This window comes from Canis aureus, chromosome 28 (genome assembly GCF_053574225.1).
Source record: "Canis aureus isolate CA01 chromosome 28, VMU_Caureus_v.1.0, whole genome shotgun sequence".
NCBI classification, from domain to species: domain Eukaryota; kingdom Metazoa; phylum Chordata; class Mammalia; order Carnivora; family Canidae; genus Canis; species Canis aureus.
The window spans coordinates 28,777,455-28,796,763 of NC_135638.1; the positions used below are offsets into that span (position 1 = coordinate 28,777,455).

General features: G+C 38.8%; 1 protein-coding gene across 3 annotated transcripts in view; it reads right to left on the reverse strand.

Moving 5' to 3' along the window:
* NKAIN3 (sodium/potassium transporting ATPase interacting 3) overlaps positions 1 to 19,309 on the reverse strand; it is a 617,017-nt gene that overhangs the window by 31,568 nt on the left and 566,140 nt on the right. For all 3 annotated transcript variants that reach the window (XR_013367332.1, XM_077876821.1, XM_077876820.1), the window contains exon 5: positions 16,832 to 16,892. Coding sequence is in view for 2 of the 3 variants with exons in the window: in XM_077876821.1 (XP_077732947.1) it covers positions 16,832 to 16,892 (61 nt within the window). In the remaining variant the exon portion in view is untranslated. The remainder of the gene's footprint in view (positions 1 to 16,831; positions 16,893 to 19,309) is intronic.

Genomic DNA, 19,309 nt, shown 5'->3' on the forward strand with positions numbered 1-19,309 from the left:
TAACATGTCAATCTACCTAAGATGGAATTTCTCAAATTCCTCTCTCTCTATGGTTCTGAGTTAGGGTTGGCTACAAGAGACTTTTGTGTGAGATATGGAGACATAAGAGAAGCAGCAGTTATTGTGCTCAGGAAGTTGATGTGGGGTCCCAGGCTCCATTATGGCTTATACATGGAGTACTGACAGCCAACAGTGAGATCCTGTTGACAACCGAGACCACAGTGGGATCACTGCACAGTTCAGTGGATGCTCAGCCCTACCCCTCACAGATGGCACCACCACATCAACCTTCACGTCAGAATCAGTGCTGGGAGGACAGCCCTCCCTGAGCTCATATCTGATGCGGCTGAGAAATTACTGAAATGGCTGAGTTTTCTTGGATGTGCCTATCATGAGGAAGAAATGCTAAGTCTGGTTTTGTGAAAATAAGGAAAGTCACATTTTTGTCATATAGTTTGGGGGGGGATAGGGTAGAAGTATGATTTCACAATTTTGTAATATTTGAATTGGATCTTGAGATTCTTTTATTCTAATGATAAGTTTTGCATATTTACTGTTCTGTACTAAATAAAATAAGACAATTGATTTGGAGCAAGATCATTGGCTGTATTACATTATATATGACTCTCTGTATTCACTTAAATTTTAATAGGGTAGCCCATTATTTTTCTCCACAGTGTGCAAGTAATTTATATTCTCACTCAATATTTAAATATGAATGTTCTGGTTTTAATCTAGTGAATGACCAGTGTCTCTTTCTTTACCTATTTATGAAGAATTTACTTGTTATCCCTGTTGGAAAGAAAAGCACAATTGCGTGTTGGAAAGCATATGGACTTTGGTACTTGAAATATCTAGGTCAGATATTAGTTCCACTCCTTACAGGTTATGTGAGTTGGGAAAAATCTCAGTGTAATGAAGTAAGAACAATGACTGCCTCACAATGTGGTTGCCCTAGATGAGACAGTGGCTATGGAGCGCTGGCACTCAGCAAGCATATGGCAAATGGCAGGCTGTTACTGACATTATTTGCACACTTATCTTATTCTGATGACATGTTCCCATCAACTACTGATTTCTGAAATTCTACAAGCTTTGTGTGTAGCTTAGGATAACAATGATCCATGAGAATTCCAACATTCTTTTGCCCCTATTGTCCAGAACACTGCCTGTCCTTGAGGAACTTGCACTGGATTTGTGTCGAGTTTGATTTTCTCATATTTGGAAAGAAGAGCTAGTTTGGAGGAGGGCAAACTGGTTAGTCTGCCACACATTAAAGCCTGAGGTTTCATCTTCTTTGAACATTTTTTTTTATTCTGGAAAAAGTAGGCTCCCCTGCATAAAGGCATAGTGCAAGAGAGGAAATAACGCTCAGTGGAGGTAGAATTTGTGGAGTTAAGTGTGGGTGCAGTACGCAGGACTCGCCCAGGACACACGTGACCATCTCCATCACCACTCATTTAGCTTTTGACTGGCATTGCTTTTATTCCCTACTCCTTTTTTCCCCCACAGTAGCACAAACCCTGAGGGGCAATCTCTCTTTTTTCTCTCCGTATTTCAAGTCACTCTGTGGGATTCTTTGTATATAATATATATCCCCTTGGTGCAAAGTGCACAAAGCGACTTTTTCATAATGTGTTCAGCGTTACTCGTTTAGATGCAGTGATATGCTTATTCTAGGCATTCTGTAAGGATCCTGTGGACCGTCCTTAGTATTTTTTTTTTTTTTTTCCGTCTTTAGTATTTTGTCTTTGATTCTTCTGCAGGGGAATTTGGTTGCAGTGTCCCTACAGGGTGCTTTGATAATAATCATCTATTACTGCGGCTTCTCTCCTTGCTCCTCATTGCAAGAGTTGTACCATCTTTGTAGAGATGCGTGTAACGTATCTCCCTCCACCATCCTACCCCCTCAGCACATGCGTGTGCTTTTTAGCTTTGTTTTTCTCATATTTTGAAAGACGGTAGATACTTTTTTTCCCCTTTTTTACATTGGGCTTCATCTTTCATAACACATTTTCTTTTCTTTTTTTTTTTTTTTAAAAAGATTTTATTTATTTAGTCATGAGAAACAGAGAGGAGAGAGAGACAGAGGCACAGGCAGAGGGAGAAGCAGGCTCCATGCAGGGAGCCTGACGTGGGACTCCATCCCGGGTCTCCAGGATCATGCCCTGGGCTGAGGGCGGCACTAAACCGCTGAGCCACCCGGGCTGCCCCATAACACATTTTCTATTCTCTTTAAAGTGACTCCGCTCTTTCAAAGCCACAAAAACTGCGCTCCATGTTGCTATAGTATATACACTCTTAACCCTTTAGCTAATCTTAGTTGGGTGGAATGGCTGCTCATTGTTCTCAACTACGGTTTGGCTTTACCAAAGGCCTTTGTAAAGTTTTCTAATTTTCCAATTATTATCATTCAGAATCACTGGTGGCTGAAGGCCTACATTTCAACTGCTGGGCTCGTCTGGAGGTACATTTTACTTTAGAGAAAACAAGATAAAAAAGAAAATCTTGGAAGCACCTCCCTTTTCATTTTATTTGGCTGCCTTTCTAGTATTTCTTGCTTTCCTGGGTTTAGAGCTCTGGAATCAGATGTTCCCATAATCTTGCTGACAGTTGCTTCCCACTTTATGATAATTTTTAAATAATGGAATAATGAATTTCTTTTTTTTTTTAAACTGTTATTTATTTATGATAGTCACAGAGAGAGAGAGAGAGAGATAGACAGAGACACAGGCAGAGGGAGAAGCAGGCTCCATGCACCGGGAGCCCGATGTGGGACTCAATCCCTGGTCTCCAGGATCGCGCCCTAGGCCAAAGGCAGGCGCTAAACCGCTGCGCCACCCAGGGATCCCTGGAATAATGAATTTCTAAAATCTCTTTGGGGTCAATAAAGCAGCACGGAATGGCCGAGAGGAAAACTGATGCTCAAAAAAGTAAAGACTAAATACAGTTCTAAGAAAAAAAAAATACAGTTCTAAGAACTTGTCTAAACAGTTAGAACTTCTTCCTTATATAATTAATTTTTTCTTAGTTATCCAGTTTTCCCAATAAGTTTTTTTAAAAATAATTTTCATTTAAATCAAGTCACAAATATCTGTTGATTTTAAAGTCTCTCTATAATTCCTTTTTATTGTCTGCTTCTACAGTTCTGGACATTTTCCCTTGAATATCATCATTTTTTTTTAATGGCCTCTATTATTACTTTTGGTTCTCCTTGTCCTAGAACAATCTTTATCCAAAAAAAAAAAAAAAATGTTTCTTCTGAGATCTTTTTTTTTTTTTTTTTAAAGATCTTATTTATTTATTCAGGAGAGACACACACACACACAGAGGCAGAGACATTGGCAGAGGGAGAAGCAGGCTCCATGCAGGTAGCCTGATGTGGGACTTGATCTCAGGATTCTGGGATCACACCCTGAGCCTAAGGCAGAGGCTCAGCTACTGAGTGACCCAGGCATCTCTTCTGAGATCTTTTTTTTTTTTTAATTCTTTTATTTGTTCATGACACACACACACACACACACACACACACACACAGACAGAGAGACAGAGAAAGTGGCAGAGACACAGGCAGAGGGAGAAGCAGGCTCCGTGCAGGGAACATGACGTGGGATTCGATCCCGGGTCTCTAGGGTCACGCCCTGGGCCAAAGGCAGTGCTAAACTGTTGAGCCACCCAGGCTGCCCCTGAGATTTTTTTTTTTTAAATAAATCCTTTTCTCTTTCTTTGAATTACTATTCAAAGAAAATTGATCATATTCTTCCCAAGATTAAACCCATTTATTGACTCCATATCATCTAGCAGAGCACCACAACTGGTGTGATCTGAACTGGTACAGATGTGACAAGATATCAATTCCCTTATTCCCTGATGTGTGTGTGTGTGTGTGTGTGTGTGTGTGTGTGTGTGTGTAGCTTGGAGTAGCTAGCCCTCTGGGCCAGTCATTTTTTTGCTGGGAGAAAAGTGATTTATTTACCACAGGGTGCCCTGTAAAGGTAGCTTAATCTGGGAGTGCTGAAATATGAATTAGGTTGGGAATCACTGATGTAAGACAGAATTCATGATCCCTCAAAGCTCACCCCACCATTCACGTGATGAACTGAACATACCCAATTACTCATCACTTCTTGTGTAATTCATGTTTTCCCTAGGCCTTCTCGAATATTCTATGGTTTTCCCAAGCTTTTTTTTTTTTTTTTTGACATATTTTCCCTAGTATTTAGAATTTATTTTCTTTCTTTCTTTCCTGGTGGTGTAATATTCTCCATTTAAGACCATGTTCACATGCTCTGAGTAGCCATGTTTGGTGCTCTGAGACACCATTAGCCTCTGCTTAATTTTTCTGTGCATGTGATTTACTTTAAGGAGATCATTATCTGCACTTGACTGTTCTGTAATTATTTACATGCTTGGCTCACTTATTAGAACATAAAATCTCTTAGGAAGAGGACCAAGTCTTATTCACCTATGTATCCTTGTGGCCTAACACACAGAAGTCTTTCCAAAACTGTTTCTGAAATGAATGAATCAATGAAGAATTAGCTATTTAACCTTGATTAAGCTTTAAAATTAAACAATAATGTGCTGAATCTGGACTATAAATACTCTTAGATCTTGATAGGTCAGTGACCTTGGAACAAGAGGAGCTATGAGAGAATTGTAGAATCCAATTAAAGATATTTACATGTCTACAGGAATTGGGAACCTACCTAGAACATAGAATGAACACAGAAGGGGCACAGGAGTGGTTTAGTGGTTGAGCATCTGCCCTCGGCTCAGGTCGTGATTCCAGGTCCTGAGATTGAGTCCTGCACTGGGCTCTCCACAGGGAGCCAGCTTCTTCCTCTGCCTGTCTCTGCCTCTTTCTCTGTGTCTCTCATGAATAGATAAATAAAATCTTAAAAAACAAACAAACAACAACAACAACAACAAAAAACAAAAAGAAACTCTTCATAGGAGCAAAGTCCTCTGTATGCTGAAATCTAATGCCATCTGAGTCCTGGTGTTGTAGGCTGCTAAACTAATCACATTTGAAGGGTATAGAATGAAATCTCCTCTTGTTCTACCAACTATTAAAAAAAGCCCCATAAATCCATTAATGGATTAATGCTTGCCAGCTGAAAATCCCTCAGCAGTGAGCCAACTCAAATTGTTTGAAATGCTTATTTATTGGAGAAGTGCATTTCCAAAACTAGGAATTGACTACATAATTCCATAGCTCTAAAACTTTTTTATGAAGTACAGATTAGGATTTTGTAATCATTGGGATAATCTGTATTTACTTGGTATGTATAATCTTTGTGATTCTTACCATAATCAGATTATGTGTGGTCTGGCAGATTCACCCTGTAAAACCAATTCACACTTTGAATTGGGTAATGAAGTTTACACTTTTTTTTAAAAGATTTTATTTATTTATTCACGACAGACACACACACACACACACACACACACACACACACACACACACAGAGGCAGAGACACAGGCAGAGGGAGAAGCAGGCTCCACACAGGGAGCCCTACGTGGGACTCGCTGGACTTGATCCCAGGTCTCCAGGATCACTCCCTGGGCCAAAGGCGGTGCTAAACTGCTGAGCCACCAGGGATCCCCTGAAGTCTACACTTGTGATTTTAGGTTGAAGGACGTGGAAAAACTTTATTAAATTTGTGTAATAATTAAGAAAAGATGAGATTCAATATATATATAGGTTTACTTTATCAAATTTATTAGATTTGCTGAAATGGTTTAGAAACTAGTGCTTCCTTTACTTATCAGGGTGAATTATTTGAAGGACTTCAAAAGAATGATAATTACAATGAATTCATGAATGTAGCTTACATGCTTAAAGGGCTTTAGTTTCAATTGTAAATGGAACAGATTATTTAAAGGAATTTAGGCTACTGAATTTAAGGAGATCAAATAGTAATTGAAAGTCCAACAGAATAGTATTTAACCTTACACAAGAATGAAATTCTGATACAGGCTACAATACGGAAAAATCTTGAAAACATGGTAAATGAAATAACTCAGACACAAAGAGACAAATACTATAAGATCCCATCTATATGAGGCACCTAGAACAGGTAAGTATATAGAGACAGAATAAAGGTTACCAGAGGGAGATGAGGAGTTCTTATGGGCACAGAGCTCCTCTTGATATGATGAAAAAGTTCTGGAAACGGATATTGGGGATGACTGCACAATACTGTGAATATATTTAACGCCACTTAATTGTACTCTTAAATATGTCCAAGTGGTTAATTTGTATTATGCATATTCTACTAAAGAGAAATAAAAATAATTCCCCCAAAAAGTCGTTATTAAAATTGACCAGATTTATAAATGGAAGAGTGAAAGTTCTATGTAGCATTTAGAGCTTAGGAAAAACCACGGTTTAAAAATGTTGTCACTTTAATAAATTGCACAGTGATTTTAAACCTTGAATCGACAGAGATAGAACTTCCTGTACAGAAAAATCTTCCCTCGTGGACATCAGAATGCGCACAGTGACAAAGTCCTAAAGAAACTTTGGCCTTCACCTGTTTTCTTCCACCTTTATTGTCTCAGAAGAAAAAATACAGTCAGTATGACACCTTGGCTTTAACTTTAGGACTAGTAACTAAGAGTCGGAGTTTTCTTTAAATAAGAAAAAAAAAAAACAGATTGCATTTAGTTTTTCAAATAAACATAGGTGAATAGAAAATGAGGCAAATATAGAAGAAAAGAAAACAAAACTTAAACCCAAGCCGTGTGTGTTTTTTTCACCCAACATGTAAAAAAAGGCACACTTTTCATCATTTTCAACACAGCCTTCTTGCTCAACACAGGGTTTTAAACAGAGTCTCTGATACAATTTGTCTTTTAATTCACTAGTCTTTTCAGGCTCAGCAAGCCAGGGAAGTCCAGATTGTCTTTCGACCTTTGAGAGCATCCAATATGAAGCTGGTTCTGAAGTCAAAGCCTTTGTGTTGGTTGGGAGCCTCTTCCAGGAAGTGACTCCCTATGCACTTGCTACTCCTTCTGCCAGGAATGCTCTCCTCCTGGCCATTCAGCTCTCAACTTCCTATTTATCCTTTCGGTCTCAGCTTTGGTGCCGTCTCCTCCATGAGACCTTTCCAGGCACACAGGAAGCACTGGCATTTTGCAGGATACCTGAAATGTTCTACTCTCCCTTTGGTAGTAGAACTCCTGCCTGTTTCTCCATCAGGGTCTCCACCTCTGGGAACCCTTCCCTGATCATATGCTCTTGGCTGCTTTTCAGTGCCTCGTGCCTCAAAGGCACTTATCACCCTTTTCTCAATTTGTGTGGTCATATTTCCAAGCAAAGACTCAGGGACCCAGGTTCCTTCAACACTGTAGCTGCACCAATTTAAAGATGTGGCTTCCAAAGCTTCTATGCTTGTCTGCATCTAATAGGTAGAAAGGGGGAAAAGCATGTAAAACCACATGCAGTCATTTAGAGGCCAGGCCCAGAAGTGGATATATCCCTTCTGTTCACTTCCCATGAGCTAGAATTCAATTTCATGGGACATCTGACTGCAGGAATGCTGGAAAATGCAGTCCAGCTATGTGCCAAGAGAAGAACAAACAAATGGGGCTAGTGAGTAGCTGGTCAGTCTCAGGCACAAGCTTGTACGTAGCTATAACAAAATCTGTGACGGTGGTATTCAATGAGTAAGGGTTGGGAAATGCTACAGGCTTTGCAGTTGATTGAACTATATGTGGCAAACAAAGGAGTTCTCTGGATATACTATTAACTCTACTCTAGAGATTTTGTTCTCACGATCAGAGAGGGAGAGAGAGAGATCCTGCTTCCTTCTATGAGAAAAAAAATGTGGACAAAACTAAAAGGCTGGTTAGGTATAAATTAGAATTAATTTACTTTTCACCTCATCCAACTCAGAAGGAGAAACAAATTCTTTTACTGCTCTTCTACCTTGTTTTCATGCTGGCATCCAAGTTATGGGAATACTCCTAAATGCCTCACTTAGTTTCCAGTTCCAAATATTGCTCCCAGAAGGAACGCTAAATTACTTTTTTCTTAGTCAATAAAGTACTTAGTAAAAGCACATAAAGATGAGTGTTCCTTATATACCTTTTATTGTTGGTTACTTATATGACATTTCTTTAAAGGAATTATAAAATCAGATTTCCATTTAATATTTGGTCCAAGAATGTAGCTCTAGAGAATATTATGTCCCATTTTGTTACTTAAAAGGGATAAACATCTGTTTTATTGTTTGGTCTCACTTTAAAATGCTTCTGTTTTATTGTCTGATCTTACTTAAAATGCAGTGTAACAGTGGGAGTATAAGCCATTTACTAGAGATAGCAAGTTAACATTTTAAGGACTTAATGATAAGTCATCCCTCCAAAACTAGCCAAGGTAAATACTAACTCGAAATTTGTTACCTGTGTCTGCATTGGAGATCCGCTTAATTTGCATAAGGATAGTAGAAATAATTTTTAATTGGTAAAATAAGTGCTGTTCAAGAGACGGAATTACCTGGCAAAACTCAAGAGATGGGAGAGCCAGAAGAGAAAATTTTCAAGGAGGGAGCAGTCAACAGTGACCAAAGCCATCAATTATAATGATGCTTGATGAGATCTAAGTGAATTTGACAATTAAGAGGTCATTGCTGGCTTCTGAGTGAGCGTTTTCAGTAATAATGTAGGACAGAAGGCCTGACAGCAGCAGCCTGACAGTGAATAGGAGATGAGAAAGTGAACACTGTGAGTCTGGACTACTTTGTAAGAAAGTCTGAAGGAGGGAAGAAGGACGAGAGATGGGCAAGCTATCTGTCCAGGTGTATGGTGGGGAGGTCAGAGTAATGTCTCTGCATTTTAAAAAAATTCTGTGACTTTATTCATAAGCTGAGGAAAAAAATTCAGTGGGAGGGAGAAACTGGGCAAAGAGAGAGGAGAAAAAGAGAGTTACAGACGGGGTAGGGTGGGGGAGAATGAGAGGGTGAAAGAGTAAGAGAGAAAGAAGAAATAATTAATGGAATGAGGAGCTTAAATACGTGGAGGGAATGATGCCCTCTTTTTCTGTCAGGAAGAAAATAATCATGGGTAAATACAGACAGTCCTGATGGGAGAGAGACTCCAGGCACTTCTAGGGACCCCTGCCTACTTGGCTTTCAATTTCTTTGTGACAAAGTCTTAGTGGTAGAGTTTTCTTGTTGAGTGTGTTGGGCGGTGGAAGACAAGGGTGCTGAGAATCACATCACCTCTCTGGGTTTCACTTCCTCATCCCTGAAGTGAGGGCAGGGAGCTCGAAGATTGCAGTTGTAAGGGAACCCGAGAAGGTACTGACTCAGAATGAGAGGCAGGCTCACAGGTGACATCGTGAAGATGCACCAGGGCCAGTGGATGTGGCCATGTTCTTCTCTACAGCATCAGGACAGCTTAGGAACAGATGTACAAGTACTCACTGTGGAGCACTGGGGTAAGGACACTGAACTTAGAATTAAAATGGAGACACAGGAAGCCCTGTCAGAATGCTGTCAGTTGCTCTTTCCCCCGGGCTCCTAAATTATCCTACTAATAATCTAGAACAAAAGCATTGCACAGGATCCACGTAAAATTCTTACAGCCCATTTTCTTTCTCACTGTGCTCTGAGGGTGCCATGAGGGTGCAGATTTTTTTTTTTTTAATTTCTTACTCTGCTCTTTCATAATCGCATCTGGCTTTCAAATCCCTCATCTTCCATTCTGTACCATCTGGATGGCAGATCCTGCATTCTTCCTTCTTAAGGGCATGCCACACACAGTAGGCTGCTGGGTAACAGTGAGAATGAAGCTCCAACCTATTTGAAACAGGCATGTAGGGAAATGTGATTATGTCCTTCTGAGTGCGACAGGCATTTATGTAGAGAGCTTGCTTTAAGGAGTGAGGCCGATGCTTCACACTCTGTCGACTATTAATCTGATGCAGAGAGATAGGGATGTTTTCAACAGCTGCTGATATCTACCATTTGTGAATAAATGTAAAAAAAAAAAAGTGTGATGCATTTGACTGCACCTTGAGATAATCCCTTAGCTCGGACATCTTCCATAGAGTTGCAGTGTTAGAGCTCAGAGTGCCTTTGGGATCCCCTAAGAGGTGATTTGAGTTGTTGATATGAACAGAGGTAGATATTGGCAGAGTTAGGACTGCCTTCATTTAATTTCTAACATCCAGTTTCAATTGGAAACGTGGCACATTAAAACCTGATCTGGGGTAGTAGGTGTTCTTTGTTTGCTGGTATCAACTTTCTGACAAGTAGCTGATGAAAATTTCCAGGCATATAAGTGCACAAACCGTATATACCTTATTGTAAATTAATCAGATATTTTTTCTATTGTGTGGGGAATGGGTAATTTAAATTCTTGTAAGGTGTGAGGGAAGAGATATGAAAGACAACATAAAGACAAAGGGGTGTGTACACACTGGTTTCCTATGATGTTCCAGATACTGAACCAGGTCCTGGGATCCTAGGGTAAGTAAGCTATGATCCCCAGCTACACGTGAGGAATGCAGTTGATTAAAACATAGCACATAGCACAGATTCAGAGATGTGCTTAGGGTCCACTGAGGCATGGGGAAGGTGTCCTTGGGAAGAATGATAAAATATGTGGTTGGGGGGGGTCCTGGGTGGGACAGTCGGTTAAGCATCTGACTCTTGGTTTCTGCTCAGGTAGTGATCTCAGGGTTGTGTGACTGAGCCCTGTGTCAGGCTCCAAGCTGAATGTGGAGTGTGCTTGAGTTTCTTTCTCCCTCTCCCTCTGCCTCTCCTTCCTCTGCAAGTGCACTTGCGTGTGCACACGTGCTCTCTTTCTGTGTAGTAGGTTAGTGGGTCAATAGAGGGAGGAGGCCTCTCCGAAAGAGTTTAGTGGATTTAGGAAAACAGATGTGGCTGGAGATGAGGAGATCAGAAAAGACAGCTATGAACAGTCCCCAGTTAGACTCAATTATAAGTCCTGGTTTAGTGAAATAGGCAATGTCATGGTGAGTTTAGTGCTGACTTTGGGGCTGGTTCTAGTAAAAGGGCTTCTCTATCTTGCCCCTGTGGAGAGTTCCTACTTGATTTACTGGTTTGGGTATTTGGGTGTTTATGATATTCTTCTTGAGAGAATACTGTCTTTCTTTTTTCAGCTTTACTGAGGGATAATTGACTAATAAAATGGTGATATATTTAAAATTTAATTCATAGTGATTTTATATAAGTATACATTGAGAAAGGATTCTCACCATTGGGTTAATTTACACATCCATTATGGACAGACACTGTCTTGATAAGCTACTCAAGGACTGGAATTCTGTCTCTGAACCACAGCCCTATAGCTAGGATCCTATTCTATGCCGCCTGACCTTTCTAGGTGTGGTGCTGGCTGAGGTCAGCCAGCTCTTTGATAGGAGTCAGTTCCCTTGGCCAGATTCTGTGGTTGAATTCATTCTGCGAGTACATCTATCTTCCAAGTCCCCATTCCCTCTGGGATATCTTGTCCAGGAATTGACAAACTCAAGCTCTTGCTCTGATGTGATATAGTGGAGGTTTAATCCATCTCCCTGTATCTTGACCTTCAAAATTACTAAAAATCATCCAATTTTGTTAAAGAGATGCAGGACGACTGCCATTTGCCAAACATAGATATTTATAAATGCATCAGGCATCTCACTCAATTCCAAACATAAGACAGTATCATTTCATCAAATTTGAGAATCTTGGGGTTTTGAAATCCATTTTTAAAAATGAGTTGCTAGGTAAAGAGAATTTAACAATTTAAATTCAGCAATCATTTCTATGGGATGTTATGTGCAAGGCATTTTCTAGGCTCTAGGATTAAATCAGGGAGCAAAATAAAGATCCTGAACTCACAGATCATCTATTCTAGTAGGAAGATTAGCTAGTAATTCTGTGACTATTTGACAAAGTCTTCTCATCAGATTAGGGAAGATGCTTCAGGCTCTAAATCTAAACTGTAGTGAGGTTAGTTAGATGTGGACTCACCGTGAAGTTACCAAAAGGAATTTATTCTCTCTGAGAACCAGTAGATTTTTTTTTTAAGATTTTATTTATTTATTCATGAGACAGAGAGAGAGACAGAGACAGAGGCAAAGATAGAGGGAGAAGCAGGCTCCATGCAGGGACTCGATCTTGGTCCCGGGATCACGCCCTGAGCCAGAGGCAGACGCTCAAACTGCTGAGCCACCCAGGCATCCCGAGAAGCAGTTGATTCTTGATGGCTTATTGGTCAGATGCTCTGACTCCTTTGAAATCATACTCGAATCTCTGTCTTTGACTCACTAAATTCTCCTGTCCCTCTACTTCAAATATCTATGTATTGCAAGGCTCACAAGACAATGGCTAGTTTTCTATTCTGAGGATCATCCATCCATCCTCTGCTGCTTTCTCTCTTTCCCCTGTTGCCCAACCTTTGGGTCACTCTCCTTCTCTAAGGCTTCTGCAAACATTACAGAGCCAAGAAGGGATACTGGGAAGCTAACATTCCAAACTAACCAACTGTCCTCCCATTAGCTTCTTCAGTAAATTCTTAGGAGAAGATAGGGGTTGTGAAAATAAATAAAGGAAACCTTAGTTAAAGTGGCACTGGGCCCTGTGCTCAGCAGGGAGTCTGCTTGAGACTGTCTATCCCTCTCTCTCTGCCCCTCCCTGCCTCCCTTTCTAAAACAAACAAACAAACAAATAAATCTTTTTTTTTTTTTTTTTTTTTTTTTAAAGAGGGGTGACTGGGTGGTACAGTTGGTTAAATCTCTGACTCTTGGTTTTGGCTCAGGTCCTCTTCTCAGGGGCATGAGATTGAGCCCTGTGTCGGGCTCCGCACTCAGCCAGTGCGTCTGCTTGAGACTCCCTCTCCTTCTGACATGCCCCCCACCCCCAAAATAAATAAATTAATAAATCTTTAAAATAGAACAGGGAAGCCCTGAAGGAGGAGCTCTCACATATGTACCAGGCTGCATAATCAGCAGAAGAAGGAAGATAAGAATTATCTTGACAGCAGAAGGCATTTTTCACACAGGAAATTTCATGTTCCACTTATAAGAAAAAAAAGATCCCTTCCTGCCCCAGCACTAACCACTGCCTGCAGCTAATGAGAAAGCCTGTAACTTTGTACTCTTTCTTGTTCTTCTCCAATGAATTTTTGTTTAAAATAACCCTCCCTAATTTCTTCCTACAACCTAATAATAGCTGACTTTCCCTTTGTCTCTTTGGACTTACCTGTGGTTCCCCATAGTCTGCTTGTCCCAAATTGCAATTCCTCTGCTATTCCCGAAGAAACTAATTTTGCTGATAACTATTTTATTTTTAAGATTGGTAGGGTTATTTACTTCCGATTCACATCATTGGTATGGTAATATCACCTTCTACTCTTGAAAGGCATTTATGGGCAGAGAGGCAAATACACGAACACTAGCCTGCAGGAAGCCTCAAGGACAGTAGATTATGGAATGCTTTCCCAAGAGTCACACTTCCTTCCAATGAAAAGTTCCCCCAAAGTATACTAACAAGGGTCAAACAGTTGCACCAAGAGTTATTTTGAGCTTTTCAATCTAAATTATTGAACTCACACCTGGGGGAATTCATTTCCTTTTCAAAACCTAACTCTTAGTTTTCAATATACTTTTCTCCAACTATTCAACATATGCAACCCAGACTGGCCTTTGTGAGACCAAACAGATGTCCCAGTTGCAATTTGCAAATTAATATCAGAAGCAGTCATGCTAGCAACAGATCCTCTCAAGAAGCCTGGTAATATTTATATAAGTTAATACTATTTTTCAGCATCTTTTGCCTTGCCTTCTTCTGAATTGCCTTCTTCTGAACACTTCTCTGAATTAAAAACATTCTTTTTCATGTGACAAGATAGTAACAAGCCTACAAGTTCATTTTCAGCAGTAGATGATTCACAAACAAGATGTCAACAGGTTTTTACGATTACAGATTCCAAATATCCTGGTCTCACAGAAGTGTTCACAGAGATTGATAGATATTAAAAAAACGAAATAAAAGTGAAACAAGACATATAAATAGGCTTCTTCATTCGAATGAATGATGGCAAGTTCTGATCCCATCAAACAGCATTATTCCCTTTTTGAGCTTTTTATTTCATTGTCTTTGACCTGCCATCAGAGTCTTTATAAGAGATACAGTCAGCAGAAGAGGCCGAGAGGTAACTAAGGAGATGGGTGGCTGGAAATAAATGTTTCCTCAAGCATTTATTACCCTTCAGAAATGTCCATCAGCTGAAATGTTAGTCCCACAGAACCACTTAGGCAGTGCAGAGGAGAGAGCGGGTAGCTGTTATTAATTTTTAAGGCTGGCAGTTAGCTTTCAGTCCAAGAACAAGGCTTAACTTTGCATTCTGAATAATGCAGAGATTTTCATTAGTTAGAATAGGAATTGAAATGATAAATGATACATTGTCTGCCAAAATACTGTGACATTACATTATATATTTGCAGTTACCTTTCAAAATAAGCTTTCTAGAAGTATACTTAGACAAATTGGAAAGCTACCAGTGTTGGCTTTCTTACTGCATGTTTAAATTTTGGAAAAACAAATCAAAAGACACATCTTTTTGACTGCGGGTTGGTAATGTCATATCCAAAGGGCAGTTCATTATTGCACCTAAAAGCTAAGTGTTGGCACAAATTGTACTAGTCTATGAGATCATCGCAATTGGTTTCCAGACATTTCTTTTTGCTCACATTTGCCTTCTGAAGACTCTGGGACAATTTAATTACAACTGCACTTTTGATTTCTACTTCTTTCAATAAAAAATGTAAAATTACACTTGAGAACTATCAAACTAAAAGGTTTGTGATTGCTTTTCCCTGTCGTCTTTCTTCCAGTAGATCATCATGTCAAGTCCGCCTAGAGCACATTTATTTTGTTTTGAGCACGTAAGATTTTTTTCTGGCTCTAAGTTTTGTTTGAATTGATGGTAACACAACTATTATATCCAGATGCCTCTCGATAACTTAATATATGGCCCCAATAACAAACCCTCGAATTAAACCATTAATAGAATAGGCTTCTAGCAGCTGCTTGAATGCCAGTTTGATGGGCATGAAAATAGCTGATTCGGAGATTTCTATAGAGAAACTTAAGCTAATTAAAGATGCCAAAGTCAATGGAACTACAATATCTGCCAGTAGCAATACACTCCATATCCACTGACATTATTATTTTAAAAGAAGGCTGAAAGAAGGTCAAAATCATTTACCCAATTTAGACGAGCTGTTTCTTTTGCATGTCATTTTGTATTTTCAAGTTTTGCTTAAAATCACAAGCCTCAAGAGAAAGTCCTTTATATATTTATTCTAATAGATACAACACTATTGATTAATTTGCCTTTTCTCACACAATAAGGTAGGATGGAGCAGAAGCATCTTTTGAGACCCTCCAACCAGTTCAGGGAGGAAGACAAGAAACAGGTGCTTTTGGTACCTATTCAAATATACATTATAAGGGATTCAGCTGGGATTTATCAGGCAGTGTATCATTTTTTGGGGAAGTATTTATTCTAATAATTTCCGTTAGGTCTCAATTCCAGTTAAAATTGTTCCTGGTCAGCCGATTGTTTTTGAAGGTGCAGCCTGTCTCAGCTGTGAGTTGGAAGCACACTGCTGATTTTCTGTGCATTAACTTTGTCAGATTGGGGAACTACTAATGGAGCTCCCAAAAACATATTTTCTGAAGTTAACTTCACACTGGGAAGTGTTGTCATTACAAGAGCACTTTCGAAATGTCAGAAACTTTCTGGTTCATCTAGTGTTTTAAAAAATACCCCCAAGCCAGTTTAAAAGATGGGATGCAGTATGTTCACACATTTTCACTACCTGAGAGTTTAATCTCGGGGTCTAATATTTCTTCCAGTTGGTTAAATAAATCCTCGTTGTCAACTGGATTCCAGTTCATATACTGTGCCTGCATCTATTTGGTGGGAAGCATTCATCAGATCTCTTTGGAGTTGTGTTATAGAAAAAAGTTATCATGGTTAGCTGACTCATCTTCATTTTTTTTAAAGGATCAACTTTATAACCCAGACAGTAACTGCAATGATATAACTGAACCTTTGAGATAGGCGGGTGTAATTTTATCTAATAATGATTTATTTTTAAAAAATAAATTAAAAATTTCTTTGGTATCACATGAGCTCATGACAGTTGTGCCAAGAAATGCCTTATTCATTAGCAGGCACTCAATAAATGCCAGCTTTTAGCATATGTTGCTAAATCTCTGCCCACAGAACTTCAGGTCATATATGTCTTTCATTTCTTTGGTGGTATTCTGCTGAAACATGACTACTTAGCTTTTTAGCATCCCCTTAGTTATTTTACAGCATTTCTTTAAAAAAAAATTTTTAATCTCACCTTAAAGTTATCTTTTTTAGTTTTTGTGGAGCATTTTATGTAATATATATTCATATAATTCTTGCTGTAATGGGTTGTGTGGATATTATTGCTACTAATCAGACTTCAAAATTCTGCAGTAGCATACTTACAATGAAACAATCCCCAATTTTCTATTCAATATTATGTTTAGATCTCTGAAGAAAAGTTACTAAGACATGGTATGATACCAATCTATAGACTTCCACATCTCTGGGCATTCTCACACACAGCTTAGATTAAGAATTTCAATACTTAGTGCTACTTACTTGTGTGCAGTTCAGTTTGCAAATGTTTGATTGTAACTTTGCCATGCTTCATTTAGTCATTTTAAGTTCCAAATCTGAAAGCTTTCATAGCCCTGTAATGATTAGCTTTGGAAGCTATATTTCATCTAAAATAAACTAATAGGTAGCTATAATGGTACTTACAGGTGTCCTCTTCTTCCATGAAAATACTGATCACATAACAGGCATACACAAAACCGACCAACTGCAAAGGAGAAAAAAAATACTTTAAGAATCTATGCCAAATGTCCAGAATTGAAGAGCCTACACAATCCAATAAATAAAGATAAAGAATACATAGTAATAATGTCTATGAATCTTAATAGGAAAAAAATTCTATTTTTAAATAATGGCTGTGATTTTAAAGAGCTTTTCAATTTCTACTTAGCTGCAATAGCTTTCTAAAACAGTACACAGGAATGGGAAACTTTTTTTAGATATATGACTTAGATTTTGATTTGGGATTTACAGTTTTTACACATTAAAATCATCACAGATTATTCAGAACACATATTTTTAAGTTCAGACTATTTAGAGAGCAAATTGTAGCAGCACTCATTATTACTATAACTATTTTAATATTTAATAGCCATAAAAGGAATCAAAATATGCTAATTGTAAATTAAATACCAATCATCAACTTAATTATTTGAAATGCTCAGAGAACATAAATTCTACTTAAATACTAAATTGTTTTGTTAAGTATATCATAAGAAAACACATTCATTTTGAGGTCATTAATCATATAATGACACTGAAGAGATACTTTATACTTTGGATACTAGTGATTAAATAAATGCAGGTGCCAGAGTGTAGGCTTTCTACCTTTTCATATGATTTTCTGTGCTTATTACACTCAGAAGGCAATTTTTATTTTATGGAGCTGGAGACACCACAATTCCTGGAGGACAAATGGTCAATGCATCTAGTCTAGTCTAAAATTACTCAGAGTACTTTGATGAAAAGTAGATACCTAAATAAAAAGTAGATACAGTCTGTCTTCTTACTCTGTTGTTAACATATATTCTGTCCTACCCCTTATAGAATAACATTTGGCAAGGAAACTTTTCTAATAGTCCCAGTGTCTAAGGATGAAGTTCCCAATGCAGAGAATAATCTCTCTGGTGTTTATGACTACCCTGAAGATTAAGAATCTGATCTTGGAGTTCACCTCCAGACTGTTTAAACTGGGTAGGTTCAGGTGCTAGCTCTTCTTCACTTGCTGAGATGGATTTCTTCTCACTCTTTCAGGAAAATGCAGAAGGACTATGAGCTGAGAGGGCTAGAACCATAGATATTTGAACCAAGATAACTGAAGAGCATCTGTTGCTGCTTGACGGTCCCTTCACGTAGAAGACTGTTGGAATGTTGCTTCTCTAGTTTGCTCAGCACCTCATAGGAACTGTGATTGAGTTTGCTCACGTCCCTGTAGATGTCCCTCAACTTGGAAATGTTTTGGAAGATGGTCACATAACAGCCAGTAAGACTATTATAAAGAATAGTCAGCTCTTTTAGTGGTTCCTGGTTCAGACCTTTAAACACAGTCTGGTGTTGCTGAACTCTTCCTCAGCCTCAGCTGTACTGGCCTCATCTTTCTTCTCAGCCTTCTGCATCACCTCCAGGTAGTGCTGGGCACTGTCACGGTTCATGAGTTTCCAACCCACTTGGTGATTTCTTGCCTTCATCTCACTGAATGGGCCTATGTAGTTTTCCATGGTCCTCAAAGCCTGATCAGTTCATTTCTCTTCATAGTCTTCCCAAAGGACATCATTATTCCCTACAATGGTCACCGGTTTCTTATGAAGGTCTCACTCACTGCTGTGGATAACCTATAGGATTTCCACCATTCCCTTTGAGCTTTCAGGCATCACTTTGCACTAAGGGTATTCCTCATGTCCTTATATAACTTTTGGCCTTCCACTACATTCCTGGTTTATTACAAAAGGATATAACTCGGGAAGAACCAGATGGAAGAGATCCATAGGGCAAGATGTGGGTGAAAAACGCAGAGCTTTCATGCCCTCTTGAGTGCACCACTCTCCCCAAATCCCCAAGTGTTCACCAATCTGGAAGGTCTCACAGATATTTGTTTATAAAGATAAGAGAGAGCAAGTTCATCTGAATACTTTTTTCAGAATTTTTTTCTTTTTTTTCTTTTTTTTCTTTTTTCTTTTTTTTATTGAAGTCCTATTATCTTATATTTCTTTCCTGTAGTTTCAGGGCTTTGGGTTATGCTAAAAAATATTGTGTTAACTGTGTTTTCTGGAAATATTTATTGTCTATGTACTGAAGAGAACTGGCCAATATATTTCCTTCTTTTCCAAATGAGTCTTTTGACTGATGGAAAATAAGACCAGGGTTTTAATTATAGTTACAGCCCACTATCTTTCCTCTGTCAGTGAAATTTTTGTTACTGATGAAATGGGAGACACCCAGTTTTAAAAGAACAGATAAATGTATAGCAACAGAAAATCTGTCAAATTCAATTATTCACTAATGGGGCTTAATAATATCTTGATAGATGACAAGAAAGGAATTTTGGCTAGGTAATTGAAATATACAGTACCATTAGCTAGAAACAGTAAGATAAAGACATGCCATACTAGAAATATTAGCTCATTC